Below are 16,663 nucleotides of genomic sequence, written 5' to 3'. Positions count from 1 at the left end.
ATTTTACAGCTGAGTGAGAGGCAAGACCAGAGCAGTGAGCCTGTGTGCCGGGTGGAACAGCCGGGGACAGTTTCTGTGCGCCTGGAAGGTTGCGTGTCCTTCCCTTGGTTCCTCCAGGCTTTCAGAACTCCCCAGAGCGTGGGCCGTGGGCACCCGCCGTCCACACTGCTGACTCTGCCATTGCCCCCCAGGTGACCTGGAGGAGTTCCTGATTTTCAGGGCCTCGGTGGAGGGGGGAGGCTTTAACGAGCGGTGCCTGGTGGCAGCATCCTTCAGAGATGTCGGCGAGCGGACAGTCATCACCGCCCTGTTCAACAACCAGGCGTACCACTCCCCAGCCACCGCGCTGGCCATGGTGGACAACCTCCTATTCAAGCTGCTGTGCGGCCCTCAGGCCTCCATCACAGTCTCCAACTACCCCCAGCCCCGGAGTGCGCTGCAGGCCGCCAAGGACCAGTTCAACGAGTATGTGCACTGCCCCACCATCCCTGTGCCCCGTCAGGACTCCATCCCCATCAGATCAGACCCCGACCTCCTCCTGTCAGGGCCACTCATCAGAACGGACCGCCTCAGCACTGCCTGGGCCACCAAGGGCCATGGAGGTGGATAAAGCGTAGTTTATGCCCTCAGGAAGCTTCCAGTTCTTGGCCGGGGAAACCTCGCCCCATATCTTTCCCAGCTCTCCTTACCCACCCTTGTCTTGGATAGCAGATAAGGTGTTGAGTCTCCATGCCACACACACTGAGGTCCCTGCAGGGAGCTCCTGAAGATGTAGCCATGCCCTCTTCCCAAATCTGCACCCCGCTCCCACTAGCCACTGTCCCCAGGGAATCCCAGCACACACTCGTGCTCAGGGCATTCCTGGCTGTGTGTGTGAGCCAGGACAGCAGAACGCAGCAAGACCAAGTGTTCTTGCTTCTTGATGGCTTGAGTCAGGGAGCCCAGGAGGCGTTTCTCTCCTTAGGCCTTGTCATGCCATCATGTGTGTCGGACTCTCAACCGCATCCCTGTCACGGAGCCCCCAAACCTCTGGGACCATCCAGAGGAAGCCAAGAAAATCAGTTAATTTCAGAACAGTCACTCCACTTCAGGGCAGCTTATTAATGGGGGAGGGAGGTTCGTCTCCATCCTCCATTCTAGACTGGGCCCTGGGCCTTACCATGTCTTCTTCTCCCTCTGATACCTCCCATTTCTCCCCCAAAAGAAGAGACCCAGTGGCAGTCACTTGCTCTCCTTGGTATATCAGAAACAGGCCAGCACAAGATAAATACTTGTGATAGCAGATGGCAGGGCTTTGAAATGATACCCAAGTGCTGGGGAGGGGCTTCCCCTGGATGGAGACATCAGGAAGAGGCGGGCTTATGGGGCCTTCAGACCCGGGCAGGTCATCAGCAGCTACAGGCAGGGGCTGTGCTGGAGCACCTAGAGGGGCAGCTACCTCCTGGTGGCTCCAGACTAGGAGACCCAGAGGTCAGGCTGAGCAGGTTCAAGTGCAGTCTACTAAGAGTGGGCCAGGCAGCAGGAATTTTTGTTTTAACAGCTTAGGAGATATTATTCACCTACCATACAGTATCCCTGTTTGTAGTACAATTGTATGATTATTAGTATATTCACAGTCATGGAGCCTCATCACAATGTAATTTTTCAATTTAATTGAAATATAACACTATGTTAGTCTCAGGTGTACAACATCATGATTCGATACATGTATTGATACATGTATTGGGAAATGGTCGCCACAAGAAGTCTGGTTAACATCTGTCACCATACATAGTTACAAATATTTTTTCTTTTTTAAATATTTTTTATTGACTTCAGAGAGGAAAGGAGAGGTAGAGAGAGATAGAAACATCAATGATGAGAGAGAATCATTGATTGGCTGCTTCTTGCACTCCCCCTACTGGGGATCTAGTCTGCAACCCGGGACCCTGCAGTCCGCAGGCTGACTCTCCTGTCCACAGAGCCAAACCAGTTAGGGCACAAACATTTTTTCTTGTGATAAGAACTTTTAAGATTTACTCTCTTACAGCTTTAAAATATGTAACGTAGTATTATTAGCTATGGTCACCATATTGTATATTACATCCCCATGACATATATTCAATAACTGGAAGTTTGTACTTTTTGACCCTCTTCACCCATTTCGCCCATGCCCCACCTCTGGCAATCAACAGTCTGTTCTCTGGATCTATGAGTTTTGTTAATTTGGGGTTTTGTGGGGTGGTTTATTTTTTTGTGGGTTTTTTTTTTTTTTTTTTCAGATAAGGGAGATCATACAGTATTTCTTTCTCTACCTGACTTATTTCACTTAGCATCGTCCCTCCAGGTCTATTCGTGTTGTCACAAATGGCAGGATTTCTTTCTTTCTTATGGCTGAATAATATTGAGATATATTTACATTTCCCTTACCGTTCACCCATTGATGGACACTGAGGTTGTTTCCATGTCTTGGCTATTATAAATAACTAGAGGCCCAATGCACGAAATTCGTGCAAGGAGCTCGGCCCTCACAGCCACGGCCCTTGCAGCCCCAGCTTCATCCAGAAGATCATCCAGAAGGAAGGTCGTTCAGCTGTCAGGTCTAATTAATTAGCATTCAGGTCTAATTAGCATATTATGCTTTTATTATTATAGACTAGTAGCCCGTTTGCACGAAGATTCGTGCAATAGACCTTCATTCACCTGGCTGCCTGCACCAGTTTTCTGCCGGCACCAGGGACCCAGGCCTTGGCTGTGGCCACCGCCTTCTGTCTTCTTTCAGGGTCCGGGCTTGGCCCTGGGCAGTGGCCTTGGGCTCGGCTGCACCCAGCATCCCTGCGACCCGATCGCAGGCACCCCGCTGGCACCCAAGGCCGGGAAAGCCTCGGCCAGCCGGCTTTCCCGGCCTTGGGCTCCACCGCACCCCAGCGTCCCTGCAACGGTTTCCTGGTGGGCGTGGTTGATGGGCGTGGTTGGTTGGTGGGTGTGGCAAAGGTGCGGTCAATTTGCATATTTGTCTATTATAAGGTAAGATTATTATAGATGCTGCTGTGAACATGGGATGCAGCTATCTTTTCCAGTTAGTGTTTTTATTTCCATCGTGTAAATACCCAGAGGAATTGCTGGATCATAGTGTAGTTCTATTTTTAATTTTTCAAGGAAACATCGTGGCTTTGACTCACATTTCCCTGATGATTAGGGATGTTGAGCATCTTCTCATGTACCTGTTGGACCACAATATAATTTTATTACACCTTCCATCACCCCGAAAAGATATCCTGTGACCACTGGCAGTCACTCTTCATTCCTCTCTGCTCCATCTCCCAGCAGCCACTAGTCTACTTTCTGTCTCCATGGATATGCCTGTTTCGGACATTTCATGTAAATGGAATCATATAATATATGCCCTTTCGTGACTGGCTCCTTTCACTTTCAAGGTTCATCTATGTTGTAGCATGTGTCAGTACTGCATTCCTTTTTTGGGTCAATTAATATCCACTTGTCCCAGTATCATATATTGAAATGGTCAGGATGTGTTTAAGCAACAGAATAAAGCCATAAAAGCCAGTTTGTAGAAGGTGTTACTGGCAATTAAATGTAGAATGTAGAATGCACTTGATGGGGGTGGAGGAAGATGAGCTGCTGCAGCAATACAGGCACCCAGGGATGGGGGTCTGACAAAGACAGAACAGAGAAGCAGGCAGAGCGTTCTCAGATGTGGGAAAGGCAGAGCGATACCCGATACCCGAGTGTCTGTGGGAAGTGGGTGGCACAGATTGAAAGTGACTGGGCGAGTGGCACTGCCGTCACTGGAGACAGGAAATCCAGAGGAGGAGCTATTCTGGGGATGGGGGCATTTTCCTGGTACTGAGACCATCCCCCAGCTCTGGCATTTCCCCTTAACCTGTATCGCATGCTTTGAATGGTAGTTACCAAGGACCCCATCCCCCATCTGCCCAGAAGTGCTGTGCTCTATCCCTGACCTGCCCTGTCCTCCCCACCCCCGCAGGGGCCGGAAGGGATTTGATATCGCCCTCAACTTGCTCTTCGCCATGGCGTTCTTGGCCAGCACGTTTTCCATCCTGGCGGTCAGCGAGAGGGCTGTCCAGGCCAAGCATGTCCAGTTCGTCAGTGGAGTCCATGTGGCCACTTTCTGGCTCTCAGCTCTGCTGTGGGACCTCATCTCCTTCCTCATCCCCACTCTGCTGCTGCTGGTGAGGCCACAGCTGGTGCTGGAACCTTCCCTGCACGTCCGGGGGGCTTGCCCCGGGGCCCCTGTGCAGACCCAAACCAGCCCGGGGCCCACCCTGGCAGCTCAGCCCTGATTCCAGGAGGACAGTTAGAAATGCCAGGCAGCCCCCCTCATTGATCTCCATGCCCTCAGCTTCTGCCCCCTTTGGCAGGCAGGGCCCCGGAGCCAGGTGCCCTGGTGCCAGTCTGTCAGCAAAGGGGAGAAGGGGATCCTCATCAGGGAAGATCCCAGGGCTGAAAGCCACCATGGGGGGTGACTGGGCCTGGGGGGCGGATGGGCCTCCGCAGGCATACCAAGCCCCCCTCTCTGTGCCGCTGCAGGTGGTGTTCAAAGCCTTTGACGTGCATGCCTTCACACGGGACGGCCATGTGGCCGACACCCTGCTGCTGCTCATGCTCTACGGCTGGGCCATCATACCCCTCATGTACCTGATGAACTTCTTTTTCTCGGGGGCGGCCACTGCCTACACGAGGCTGACCATATTCAACATCCTGTCAGGCATCGCCACCTTCCTCATGGTCACCATCATGCGCATCCCAGGTGGGAGCCTGGAGGCCGCCCCCTACTCCCCACAACCTGGACACCCATGGAACCTCTGCCCCCGTGTGGAGGTGTGGGGGAAGGGGGGTACCAGTGCAGACACTGGGCCAGACCACACTCCAGCAGCACCTCCCCTCTCATTTGCAGCAGAGCGGGTGGGGCCACCCCCTGGGAGGACACCCAGCTGGTTGCCCGGGCTTACACACACTTCATAGGGAACATCAGGAACCTGCCTTCCCTGGTTTGATCTGTCCCTGGGGGCAGGTGTGGCGTGTCCTCCTGCACTCACTGTTCTGTGCCTTCTCCCCACAGCGGTAAAATTAGAAGAACTTTCTAGAACCCTGGACCGCATATTCCTGGTGCTGCCCAACCACTGTCTGGGGATGGCGTTCAGCAGCTTCTATGAGAACTATGAGACCAGGAGGTACTGTACCTCCTCGGAGGTGGCCGCCCACTACTGCAGGAAATACAGTGAGTGTCGGCAGCCCCCTTTCCGGGCTCTCTCCCCACGACCAGCCAGGGCGTCCCCAGGAGCCTTGTTCCTGTGAAGGGCTCCTCTGGGGAGGATCCACACAGTGTGTCCGGCAGGGCCGGTCCCTGCTCCCAGGACTGAGACACCCTGGGTATAAGCATGAAAAGGGTCTTCAGAAGATGTGTGCTCACTGCCCCGCCCAGTGATGTGCGCCTCCTCCTTCCTGCCTGGCTGACCCTAAATCTCTCCCACCCTGGGCTGGGCGCCCCTTGCTGCTTCCGCAGCACTCAGACACACAGCCCCCTGCTTCTTTGGCCAGCTCCCACCTGCTTCCACCCATCCCCACCACCCTTCCAGCTTTTGCTGACTCCTGGGCGTTCTCTGACTCCTGGGCAGCATCACTCCCCTCTCCATCTCTGTCTTCAGGTGGCCTTCTCCGTGTGTCTCTGTATCTCAGAACTCCCTCTCTTTTGTTTTGTAAAGATATTTGTCATTGGATTTAGGGCCCACCCTAAATCCAGGATCTTACCTTGAGACCTTAAATAATAATTACATCTGCAAAAACGCTATTTCTAAGTAAGATCATTCACAGGTTAAGGGGATTAAGACCTGGATGTCTCTCTGGGGGCCACAATTCACCCCACACACACCCCTTCTGCACCTGGAACAGTCTTTAGCAGGCAGCTGAGTTGTCACATCGACAGAGCCCTGCACATCCCCCTGGCAGGCTCTGTCTCTGCTCTGTTCCTGCCACTTCTTTACTTCACAGGACCAACTTGGGGGAAGGGAGGAGGTACATCCTCCCTGTCTTTTTGTCTCAGTGCAGTCCCCAGGCAAGGAAGTGAATGTATGTGTGAGTGAGTGAGGACACAACTTGGTCACTTGTTGTAGGTGCCCCTTGCAAGGTGAAACTGCCCCAAAATACAGGAAGTGTTTGGGGCTCTTGGGTGGCAGTGGCAAGCATGGTATGCACCCTGGGAAGATGAGTGGACCATGTACCTTCACAGCCTCCATGTAGAGGGCTGGGGTGCAGCCTGGTGGGCCTAGAGAGAGGGACCTGGGCTGGCACCCCAGGAGAGAAGTGAGGGCAATAGGGGACGCAGGAGCAGCACCCTCTCCCTTGCCCACACAGACATCCAGTACCAGGAAAACTTCTATGCATGGAGCGCCCCGGGGGTCGGCAGGTTTGTGACCTCCCTGGCTGCCTCAGGGTTTGCCTACCTCACCCTGCTCTTCCTCATTGAGACCGACCTGCTGTGGAGACTGAAGACCTGCATCTGTGCCTTCCGGAGGAGGCGGGGGCTGGTGAGTGGCTCCTGCAGCTCTGCACTGGGCAGGTCTCCCACTGAGGCCAGGCTTCCTCGGGCCAGCTCACAGCGAGAGCCTCAGCACCCAGCAGTGGCCAGGGTGCACGTGCACCCAGGACTCGCAGCCTGGAGGAGGGGTCACAGTCCTCCTGAGCTCGGGGGCCTTCATCTCCGCAGAGGCGGTGCTGCCCCACAAACAAGCAAAACCTGCTGAGACCACATTGGATGCACAGAGTAACCGAGGGCAAATTAGCTTCTCTAAAATATTAGGACTTCTCTAAAAAGAGGAGGGTTCTTTTTATGTATTAAAATCTCGCATCCTTCAGTGAAATTTCCTGGTTTTCTCCAAGGGTCTGCACTGTCCTTATTTCTCAGGCAGTTTGTGCCTGCTCAGTGTTACTTTCAGTCCTTATGGTCCCCTGAGCTCTCCCCGTGAAGGGCCTGAGTCTGCACACGTGAGCTGTCTCAAAGACCTCAGCCCCTCCTCCCAAAGAAAGGGACCCCTCGGGCTGGAGCTCACCCCCTGCGGTCTTTTTCCGGAACAATTAGATGGAAGTGTACACCCGGCCGTCAGCACTTCCCGAGGACCAGGATGTGGTGGACGAAAGGAACCGAATCCTGGCGCCCAGCCTGCACTCCCCACTGGACACACCTTTGGTCATCAAGGAGCTCTGCAAAGTAAGGTGGCCACACCCCGCAGGCCCCCGGTCTGTCCCCAGTGCCGGCTGCCTCGAAGCTGGCTCCCTGCCTCCCCACTGTGATTCCTCCCTGGAACCTAACAGGTGTACGAGCAGCGGGTGCCCCTCTTTGCCGTGGACAAGATCTCCCTGGCAGTCCAGAAAGGGGAGTGCTTCGGGCTGCTGGGTTTCAACGGAGCTGGGAAGACCACCACTTTCAAAATGCTGACCGGGGAGGAGACCCTCACTTCTGGGGACGCCTTTGTTGGGGGACACAGCATCCGCTCAGACATCGGGAAGGTGGGTGCCACTCGGGAGACGGGAAGAGGGGGTTCCCTGGAGGCAGGGATGCAGCTCATCTCTGGCTCAGAAAGTGGATGAGGCAGTGACTGTGGGCAGGACTGAGCCGGTGATGGGGTAGAGAGAAAGGATAGGGAGACAAGGGCCCCCTGGACTGGAAAAGCCCAGGCCTGGCTGGGGGCCGAGGCTGGGCCCCTCCCGGAGAAGCCATTCCTCTGGGCCTGGGAGGGCATGGTGCCCACAGCACACGGCCCTGCTCAAATATAAAAAAAATAGGCTCTCTCCATCTGTGCACAGAGATGTACAATAATGGTCCCTGGGCTGTTCAGACCAGCCCTCCCACCAAGCACCAAAAGCCAGATAAAATGTTAGTCACAAACCATATTGGCAAGAGCATGGAAGAGCACACAGCATGGTGAGGAGCTCAGACCAAAATCCAGGAGCCCTGAGAGGCACAAGGGCCATTGTGTTCTAGACAATGGGCATGGGTTTAGGGGCCTTGCTGAGGGAAGAGAGCAGAAACCAAGACCCAGGGCCGCCATGGTAGGGGTGTAATAGGAGACTTTCCCCAGGTGGGGCTGAACCCCAAAGGCTGCCCCTCAGGGCAAGGATGAACCAGGCCAGCCTCCTGCTTCCCTGCCCCTGGGGGTTGCCCAGAAGGTTCCCCGCATGCTGAGCAGAGCAAGAAAAGGAATGAAGTAGAGCCTGTGCTGGGGGCCGCAGCACACCCCTCTCTGGAGGAAGGCCCGCATCCTCGGCCTCAAACAGACCCCAAATAGTGTTTCAAGGCCCATGAGCAGTGCACAGCTGAACAAAGGGACAGTCCCTGCGACTAGAACCTGCAGACACAGGGCCCAGCAGGAGAAACAAGCCCAGCACTTTAGATTTGCAATTGCCAGACCCAGATTACAAAAACAGTTGTTTACTGTGTTTAAAAATAAATAAGACTGAAGATAGAGGAGAGTGAAAACTATAGATGTGATCCAGAAAGTGGAGAAAAGGGTGAGAAGTCCTCAATATATTTAATCTGAGTTCTAGCAGGAAAGAAAAAAAGGGAAAGTTAATCACTGACAAGGTAATAGCTAGGAATTTTCCCAGACCCGTTAAACACCAAAGCTGGAAGTGTACGTAAATCCCAGAGAGGATAAAGAAAAGAAACCCCATCTTTGGAATCCACAGACCTCAGGCTCACCTGTCCCCAGCCAGCAGCTGCAGGTAGCGGGGGAGATGGCAGTGGCTGTGGGGCACCCCGGCTCTGATGAAGGTGGCCATCCGACCAGGGGATGCCCCACCCCAAAGGTGTTGCCACCAAACCTCTCTTTCATTAGAGGGAGAAGAAAGAAAAGTCCTACACGTTAGGTGTTTGTTAAACATCTGATGAAGGAATGAGTGGATGATACACCAGCAGATATTTGCATGTGGTGATCACTTGGTATAACCTATACATTCTTGCACCAACCTGCCCGCACCCAGCCTATGGTGGACGAGGCTCTGGCCCCTCTCTGACCCCTTGTTATGAGTCAGTGTGGCTACTCATGGCATCCTTGAGCCAGCCAAGCCCTCCTGTGTCCCTCCTGAAGTGCCGCTTGGCCAGCTTTGGCTGTGCCAATGCCAGCCCTGTGAATTGGCTGATGGACCACCCTGGACAAATTGGCTGAGAGAAACCTGGAGTAGCCTCCCTCTGACCTGTTACCTCCTCGGCTGTGTTCCAATCCAAGGTGCGACAGCGGATCGGCTACTGCCCCCAGTTTGATGCCCTGCTGGACCACATGACAGGCCGGGAGACGCTGGTCATGTACGCCCGGCTTCGGGGCATCCCCGAGCGCCACATCAGTGCCTACGTGGAGAACACACTTCGGGGCCTGCTCCTAGAGCCTCATGCCAACAAGCTGGTCAGGACTTACAGGTGCACCTGTGCCTCAGCCCCTCCCCCGCCCCATGACTTGATGACCCATGGGTCTTCCCAGGATGGGGTCAGGGCCTCCGTTAACATAGACAGCCACGCAGGTCGGGAGCCAGAGCTCCCAGGTGAGAGGCGCTGCCCTGTTGGTTCCTGCCTGCTAGAGGTAAAGCCAACCTCAGGTGAGGTCAGGACTCCCCTTAGGTGCAGACGGATGGCGATGCTCCGTGTGGGGGTGGGAACTGACCCCCTGGGCAAAGCTTTCTCTGGGGCCTCTAGCTCTCTGAGGTGGAGGCTGTCCAGGCACACGCCCTCGTTCCTCTTCACCTGAGGCACTCGGCGGTCATTGGGCCCTGTCATCTACTGGGACCCGGGGATAACATGCTAATAATAAGCCTTGCCCCCTCCTGCACCCCCTCTATCCCAGCGGTGGCAACAAGCGGAAACTGAGCACTGCCATTGCCCTGCTTGGAGAGCCTGCGGTCATCTTCCTGGATGAACCGTCCACGGGCATGGACCCCGTGGCCCGGCGTCTGCTCTGGGACACTGTGGCCAGAGCACGTGAATCTGGCAAGGCCATCGTCATCACCTCCCATAGGTAGAGCCTGGGTCTCTGTGGGTCGATGGATGAGCTGGGACGGGGGCCATGGGAGGGATGGGCTTGAGGGACTGGGTGGAGAGAGATCTGACATCAGTTGGAACAGAATCTGTGAGGAGAATCCCCAGGCTCTAGCACCTGCACCACACTCTGAGCATGGGAATCAGGAACAGCCTGATCTGGGTGTTGGCACCTTCTCCTCTGCACATGGAGGGTGGGTGTCAGCATACCCCAGCCCTGAGTCAGGCCTCCGCTGCCTCTTCCCAGCATGGAGGAATGCGAGGCCTTGTGCACCCGGCTGGCCATCATGGTGCAGGGTCAGTTCAAGTGCCTGGGCAGCCCGCAGCACCTCAAGAGCAAGTTTGGCAGCGGCTACTCCCTGCGGGCCAAGGTCAGGAGTGATGGGCAGCAGGAGGCGCTGCAGGAGTTCAAGGCATTTGTGGACCTGACCTTCCCAGGTGTGTGAGCTGCACAGAGGGCATCTGAGCCTTGCCCCTACCAAGTCCCACATCCCTGACCCTTGGGACGAGGGCTGAGATTCTGTGGGCCCTCCCTCCCACCCAGCCCTCGTGGGGACACGGTCTCTCCTTTGTGCAGGCAGTGTCCTGGAAGATGAGCACCAAGGGATGGTCCATTACCACCTGCCTGGTGATGACCTCAGTTGGGCAAAGGTGAGCAGGAGCCCCACAGGGGCTGGGGAAGTTTCCTCCAGCAGTCACCCCTTCTGTGGTGATTCCAGGCTCTTTCCAAGGAGGAATCACTTGTAGTTTCTGTTCTAACACTCACCCTAGTATCGACTTAGGTTTAGGGGTTTATGCCTGAAATATTTGAGTTGGGAAAATATTGGTGCAAGAAAGAAAACTGGCTCAGAGGGGGAACACAGCTTGCCTTAGGTCACATTCTAAGAGTCAGGAGGACACCCGGTCCCCCAGCCTGCTCACCGAGGACACCCCATCTCTTCCCTCTGGGATCTTGGCTCACCCTGTAAGGCCAACTCCCTGTGGATGCCCTGGGGCTGGACTGGGCAGGGGTAGGATCTTTGTGGCCATACCACCCCTTATGGCCAGAGGACTCCCAGACCAGCCAAGAAGCTGGGCCCTGGGCTTGTTAACAGCAGCTTGTCTACTTCCCAAAGGTGTTTGGTGTCCTGGAGAAGGCCAAGGAGAAGTATGGAGTGGACGACTACTCTGTGAGCCAGATCTCATTGGAGCAGGTCTTCCTGAGCTTTGCCCACCTGCAGCCACCCGCTGAGGATGAGGGGCCGTGAGGAGCCTGGCAGAGGTGGGATGAGGACGTCCTCGCCCTCCGAGTTCATCGTATCCTGCACCTTTATTTCTAATCACTGCTTTCTATGATGGATATGAAACCAAGGCACAATGTGGACCGGGTGTCGCAGTGTCTTCACAGCAGGAATCAGCATGCGAGCATCTGCATCTAAGGTGGTTGTCGAACCCGATTCCCAGAAGTCAAGATCCCAACCGAGAGCCGGTCCGGTCTGTGTAGGCAGGCTGCAGGGTCACTGGGGAGAGCTTGTCCCAGAAGGGGCCACAGCCGACCCAGGGAGTGAATTTCCTGTGAGCTCGCGAAGAGAGCACTCAGTGACACCTCCACGTTCTCACGTGGCACCGAGCTTCTCTGGGTGTGACACGGGAAACCGGCTGGACGGTAGGCAGCAGACTCGCCAGGCTGCCCAGAAAGGACAGAAAGGCCACCCGTTTCCATCCATGAGGGAGATGCCAGCTGTGATTAGGCACTAAAGTCTTGGCTTCCAGGATACCGGGGGCATCCTGAGAGTCCGTGCTCCCCAGAGTGTGGACACTACACCAGGCAGAGCTGACCCTTCGTTTAGCGCCACCCCATCGGTAACTTCCGGAGTCGGCCAGCGCAGGGAGGAAAGGCAGTCCTCCATTCCTGGCCCTGGCCTTCTGAGAAGCCACCAGCCAGGAGACCAGGCAGGGACTGAGTGGCCATCTGTGGAGGGTGCACCGAACACATGGTGACTCAGTGTCCAGAAAATAAAGGCTGGAAGGGAACATGGCCACAGTCTGTGAGTCACACACAAGATGGGAGTCTTGGGCCCAACAACTCACCCCCAGTCCTAACACAAGCTTTCTTTGTCAAGTTTCAGACAAACAAAAGCAAGAGCTCGTTTTTCACAGTATGTAGTAAACATACAGAACTCACTGTCATGAGGTGAAGAAATAAGCCAAAAATACAAGTGCAAAAGCAGGTTATATAAATAGCCAACTGACAGATGTTCGTCTACAGTGAGGAAAGACAGGTGTAGGGTTGGTGTAGGAAGGTGCGTGAACAGGAGACCGCTAGCCCCAGGGCCACTCATGGGCTTTAAGCCACTTTCCAGATCATTCGTCAGCATCAGCTCCCTTTTTATTTATGTACTATTTATTTCTTAGCTTTCTAAATTTTCCATTATTTGAATCTCTGTGCCTTTTAGAATTTATAGTTTTAGAAAACACTTGTTTTCATCACTGGTTCATTTTGGTCAGTTTCCAATTTGCATTTTTATCAGTCTCTCAAAGTTTATAAACACTGCAAATGGTTTCCAGTAGCTTTTTTATTCCCTTTAAAATTCTTCAAACTATCATCGTTTAGTTCCATGTCATAAAAAATAAACAGGGGTGGTTGTGGTCCTAAACACTGCCCAACATCTGAGAGAAGGGCCTCAGAGTTGTTGGCAGGAGCTGTGGCTGCTATGCCCAGACTGGGTTTGCCGGGCCATTGGAGGAGGGTAGAGGCCAGCACGGCCTGGCTGCATGTCCACACTTGACAACCCTACTGCAGGGCTTCCTGGGCTGTTTTATTTTAAAATATGTTTTCACTGACTTTTAGAGGAAGAGAGAGGGAGTGAAAGAAAAACATCTATTGGCTGCCTCCTGCACGCCCCCTACTGGGGATCAGGATCAAAACTTGGGCATGTGCCCTGCCTGACCACGAATCAAACCAGTGCCTCTCAGTGCATGGGACAACGCTCAACCAACTGAGCCACACCAGCCAGGGCTCCTGGGCTGTTTTTAAGCCCACGTGTTGGAAATGTGTCATTTTTCTCCTTTGATGACACAAAAAAGGATGTGAGGAAAGGTGTTTAGGACTGAAGGAACATTTAATACGTATGCGAGGCACACATATGAAATCAAGACTGCCTCAGTTCAGAGAGAGGTGGGTTCATTGACAGAAGATGAGGTAGAGATTAATTTGAAGGAGACTGGCAGGATGAAAGTGGGGACAGTCGTAATCAGAGGTCCTTCTTAGGAAGATGACCTGGCAGCTGCGGAAAGGATGATGCAGGCACAGCTGAAGCTGCAGCAGTGGGGACCAGAGGGACAGGCGCACGGCAGAGTGGGGGAGAGCCCAGAAGACTGTGTGAGAGGAGCCCACGATTGCACCCACACATGGAGCTTGGGTAACTGCAGGAGGGACAATTAGAAGGGACCCCAGGAGCAGCAGGAAGGAGCACTGCTGTTAGGGTCCAGTGTGTCCCAAATCATCTACAAAGCTGCTGAAAACCTGGTATGAAGCTGAGTGTCCTCAAGGAGCAGGAGTGGGGCCTAAGAAACCACACACGTACCCTGTCCTGGTTGGTTTTAGTTGTGGCAGCTCTAAGCCCAGGAGACGGATGCAGAAAGGAGCTGTGGACATCACACTCCCCATCCCCACCAGCAGCAAGTTGGTCTTGGTCATCCATCTTCCCATTCCTGTCACGCTCCTCTAGACCTCCAGGCCCAGACAGTCCCTAGAGATGCTGGTCCCAAACCGCTGTCACATCTGGCAGGCATAGCCCTCCAGGGGGACTCCACTCCTGCCCGACCCCCAACAGCAGTTAGGAGACCCAGGAGATGAGGTCATGCCTTCCCTGCCCTGTGTGGCCTGGTTGGGGGCTCCTGAGGGACAGACACCCACATCAGGGCCGAGAGCAAGGCCCAGAAAAGTCCTGCCCAGTCCAATGGTGTGGCTCAACTGAAACAGGCAGTGGACAGAGGGACTGACTTTCATTCAGCCTGACAGCTGCACCCAGAACTTAGAGGGAGCTCTGACAAGGAAAGGGCAGCCGTGTGGGAAGGGTGGGGAGACCCTACTGGGGGGCAGGGCTGAAGCCAAGCCTCTCCATTGCTTTTACTGTGGGGAAGGGCTGCCAGGCAGTAGGTCACAAGTCAAAGGGACCCCACCCCCCAGGCCACAAGAACAGCTTCTGCATCATGACGACTACAGCAGGCTTGCTGAGCACATCAGAAAATCCCAGATTGCAGTGGTTTAGAAAAGACAGTTTATTTCTCTGCCAAGTACAAAGTCCAGAGGAGGCAGTCCAGGCATTCCGGCAGGGAGTCAGACTCCATGTGCCTGCTGCATCCTGGTGCAGGCCTCCTTCCTCAAGGTTCTCTCTCAGGGTCCGAGGGCTGCTGAGGCTTCCAGATGGCATCATCAGAAAGCAGCGTAGGAGCAAGAGGGCACAGCTCCCAGCGACCGCCAGACACTTCTGCCCAGAATGCAGGCCTATGGCTGCACCAGGTACAAGGAGCTGGGACACGCAGATAAAACCCAGACACCAGGACACAACCACAGTGTCTGCCATGATTATAGCAGGCAGGTTGGCGTCCTCAAGGTGATCCCCCTATGTGTGCCTTCGTTGTCCACCTGAGCTCACCTCATCAAGTAAGCTCCAGAGACCAGAAGCGGCCACATCCTAAGGCCTGCTCCCTACCCATTCCCCACGTAGTGCCCTGGCCCTTTGGTTGCAGGGACTCAGAAAAACAAACAAACAAACTGGACAGTCTCTTGCTGAGCAAATTCCAATCCCAGATCTCTAGTCCGGGATCCCTGGCCTGGTCTCACAAAGCAGCAGCAGACAAAACCAAGGAGTGAGCCAAGGCCAGCACCTGGAGGGGAGGGGAGGCTGGAAGGCAGGTCCAAGGGTGGCCACAAGCTATCTGGGGATGCGGGGGAGAAGGTTCCAAAAGGCTGGCATAAGGCTAGACCGCCAACCAGGGCAGCTGATTCCTGCTGCTCCATCTGAGTGACACCCCGTGCCAGCTGCTGTTCAGCTCACCTCTGGCATAAGCTCGCCAGGCCCTCTGGGACCCCCACTCTCACACAGATGGGCCACTGTGAAGGTGAGTGCTGCCTACACTCATCCAGAGCCTGCCCGCTGCACTGAGGGACAGAGTGTCACCTGCAGACAGAGGGACGGACGTTCCTGGGTAGATAGCCTGGGCCCTACCTGGACCCAGAGGGACTAAGTTCTGTCCACTCTTGCATATCAGAGATGGCCCAAACATTCCAAGAGGTACCCACCCACCCCACCCCCCAACACCAAAGTTAGGGTTAGACTGCTCACCCTACTCCACAGCTGAGGCCAGTAGGCCAAGTGTACGATATCCCACCCTCCACACAAAAGGCTCCATTCCCTGAACCCTGGCTAAGGTCTGATCCCAAACCCCAGAATGTTTAAGCTCCTGCAACCCGTCTCCCTTCCCCAACAGAGGGCTCTCTAGGGACCCTGCATGAGAGGGAGCTCAGGGAAGGTGGGCCTGGAGACTACCAGAGAAGGGGCAACAATGCAGAGGTCCAGGCACCTGAGGAGAGGCAGGCAGGAGGCAGGACAGTGCTAGGCCCTGGAGTCCCACCCCCACCTGATGGGCCCACGTAGTCTAGGCTTCAAGCAGACAGGGGGAGGGGCTGAAGCTGTGGGGTCAGGCCTGGGGAGCAGAGCCGCTGCTTTCCTTCCTTAACACGTGTAGCTGCCCAGGCCCCACTCCTGGGCCTGGCCCATACCCCACAGGTGCTGGCTTCAGATGCCTCTGAGGTCAGAGAAGCTCCAAGTTGACTAGCTGTGTAAGGCACAAGGGAAGGGGAGAGGGCTGGGGGCCAGGCCACACAGCTCAAACCCAGTCAACAGCACAGCATGACCTGAGGCCTACCCGGTGCTACAGCACACAATTCACCTGCTCTGCACCCAGTTCTGGCCAGGCCCCATCCTGTTCCCTGTGACCGCCCCAGAGTGGGCAGCTCAGGTGTTACTACTGACTTCCTTGGGGCAGAAACAAACATGGGGCTTTGAGCATTAAAACCAGCAAGGCTCCCAAATCCACTGCTCAGCTGACCCAGCCCTGCAGCCCCTCCAGAGGGCAGACTACAGTGCCTCCTGGGAGAGTCCAGAGATGCCTACAGCAGGGGGACCTAGCTGGTAGGTGGGGCTCAGGACTTGATGCCCCACACCTTGGAGACACTAACTGAGGATTCCAGACCTTCATTGGCTGGATGGCCCTTTCAGATCCAGTCAGTACCAACTGGGCTCCTTCATGATGGGCTGCAGGCATTCACCCCCACAGACAGGAGCCAGGCCTCAGTAACCTGTCTCCTCTTCTAAGGCCTCCCCCAAGGTCACTGAGCCATCACAACCTCCCTGACCCCACCCAAACCCCTCTTCCACCTGGCCGGGCCACATCTGCCCTTGGCACAGAGACTGCTAGCAATGGGCAAAAGTGCAGGCTTACAAGGGGTCACAATGCCTGCTCAAAGCTCCTGGGTGGCCCACCATGACCTCCAGCACAGCCCTAGCTATCCCGGACCCTCTCTGTGTCCAGGATCACCAGCCTCCAAGGGCAGGCACTGCAAAGGTTATC

General features: G+C 55.0%; 1 protein-coding gene across 1 annotated transcript in view; it reads left to right on the top strand.

Annotated features, from left to right (window-relative positions):
- Nucleotides 1–12,062, top strand: part of ABCA3 (ATP binding cassette subfamily A member 3) — a 49,594-nt gene extending 37,532 nt beyond the window's left edge. Inside the window, exons 21-32 of the mRNA XM_028153003.2 lie at nucleotides 192–465; nucleotides 3,989–4,193; nucleotides 4,552–4,771; nucleotides 5,084–5,242; nucleotides 6,376–6,548; nucleotides 7,100–7,228; nucleotides 7,333–7,527; nucleotides 9,246–9,433; nucleotides 9,855–10,025; nucleotides 10,293–10,483; nucleotides 10,623–10,696; nucleotides 11,161–12,062. Of these exons, the coding sequence (XP_028008804.2) occupies nucleotides 192–465; nucleotides 3,989–4,193; nucleotides 4,552–4,771; nucleotides 5,084–5,242; nucleotides 6,376–6,548; nucleotides 7,100–7,228; nucleotides 7,333–7,527; nucleotides 9,246–9,433; nucleotides 9,855–10,025; nucleotides 10,293–10,483; nucleotides 10,623–10,696; nucleotides 11,161–11,292 (2,111 nt within the window). The 3' untranslated portion in view covers nucleotides 11,293–12,062. The remainder of the gene's footprint in view (nucleotides 1–191; nucleotides 466–3,988; nucleotides 4,194–4,551; nucleotides 4,772–5,083; nucleotides 5,243–6,375; nucleotides 6,549–7,099; nucleotides 7,229–7,332; nucleotides 7,528–9,245; nucleotides 9,434–9,854; nucleotides 10,026–10,292; nucleotides 10,484–10,622; nucleotides 10,697–11,160) is intronic.
- Nucleotides 12,063–16,663: the final 4,601 nt, after the last annotated feature.

Source organism: Eptesicus fuscus, chromosome 4 (genome assembly GCF_027574615.1).
Source record: "Eptesicus fuscus isolate TK198812 chromosome 4, DD_ASM_mEF_20220401, whole genome shotgun sequence".
NCBI classification, from domain to species: Eukaryota; Metazoa; Chordata; class Mammalia; order Chiroptera; family Vespertilionidae; genus Eptesicus; species Eptesicus fuscus.
The sequence above is the reverse complement of the archived record's forward strand: the minus strand, read 5'-3'. Positions and strand labels throughout refer to the sequence as shown.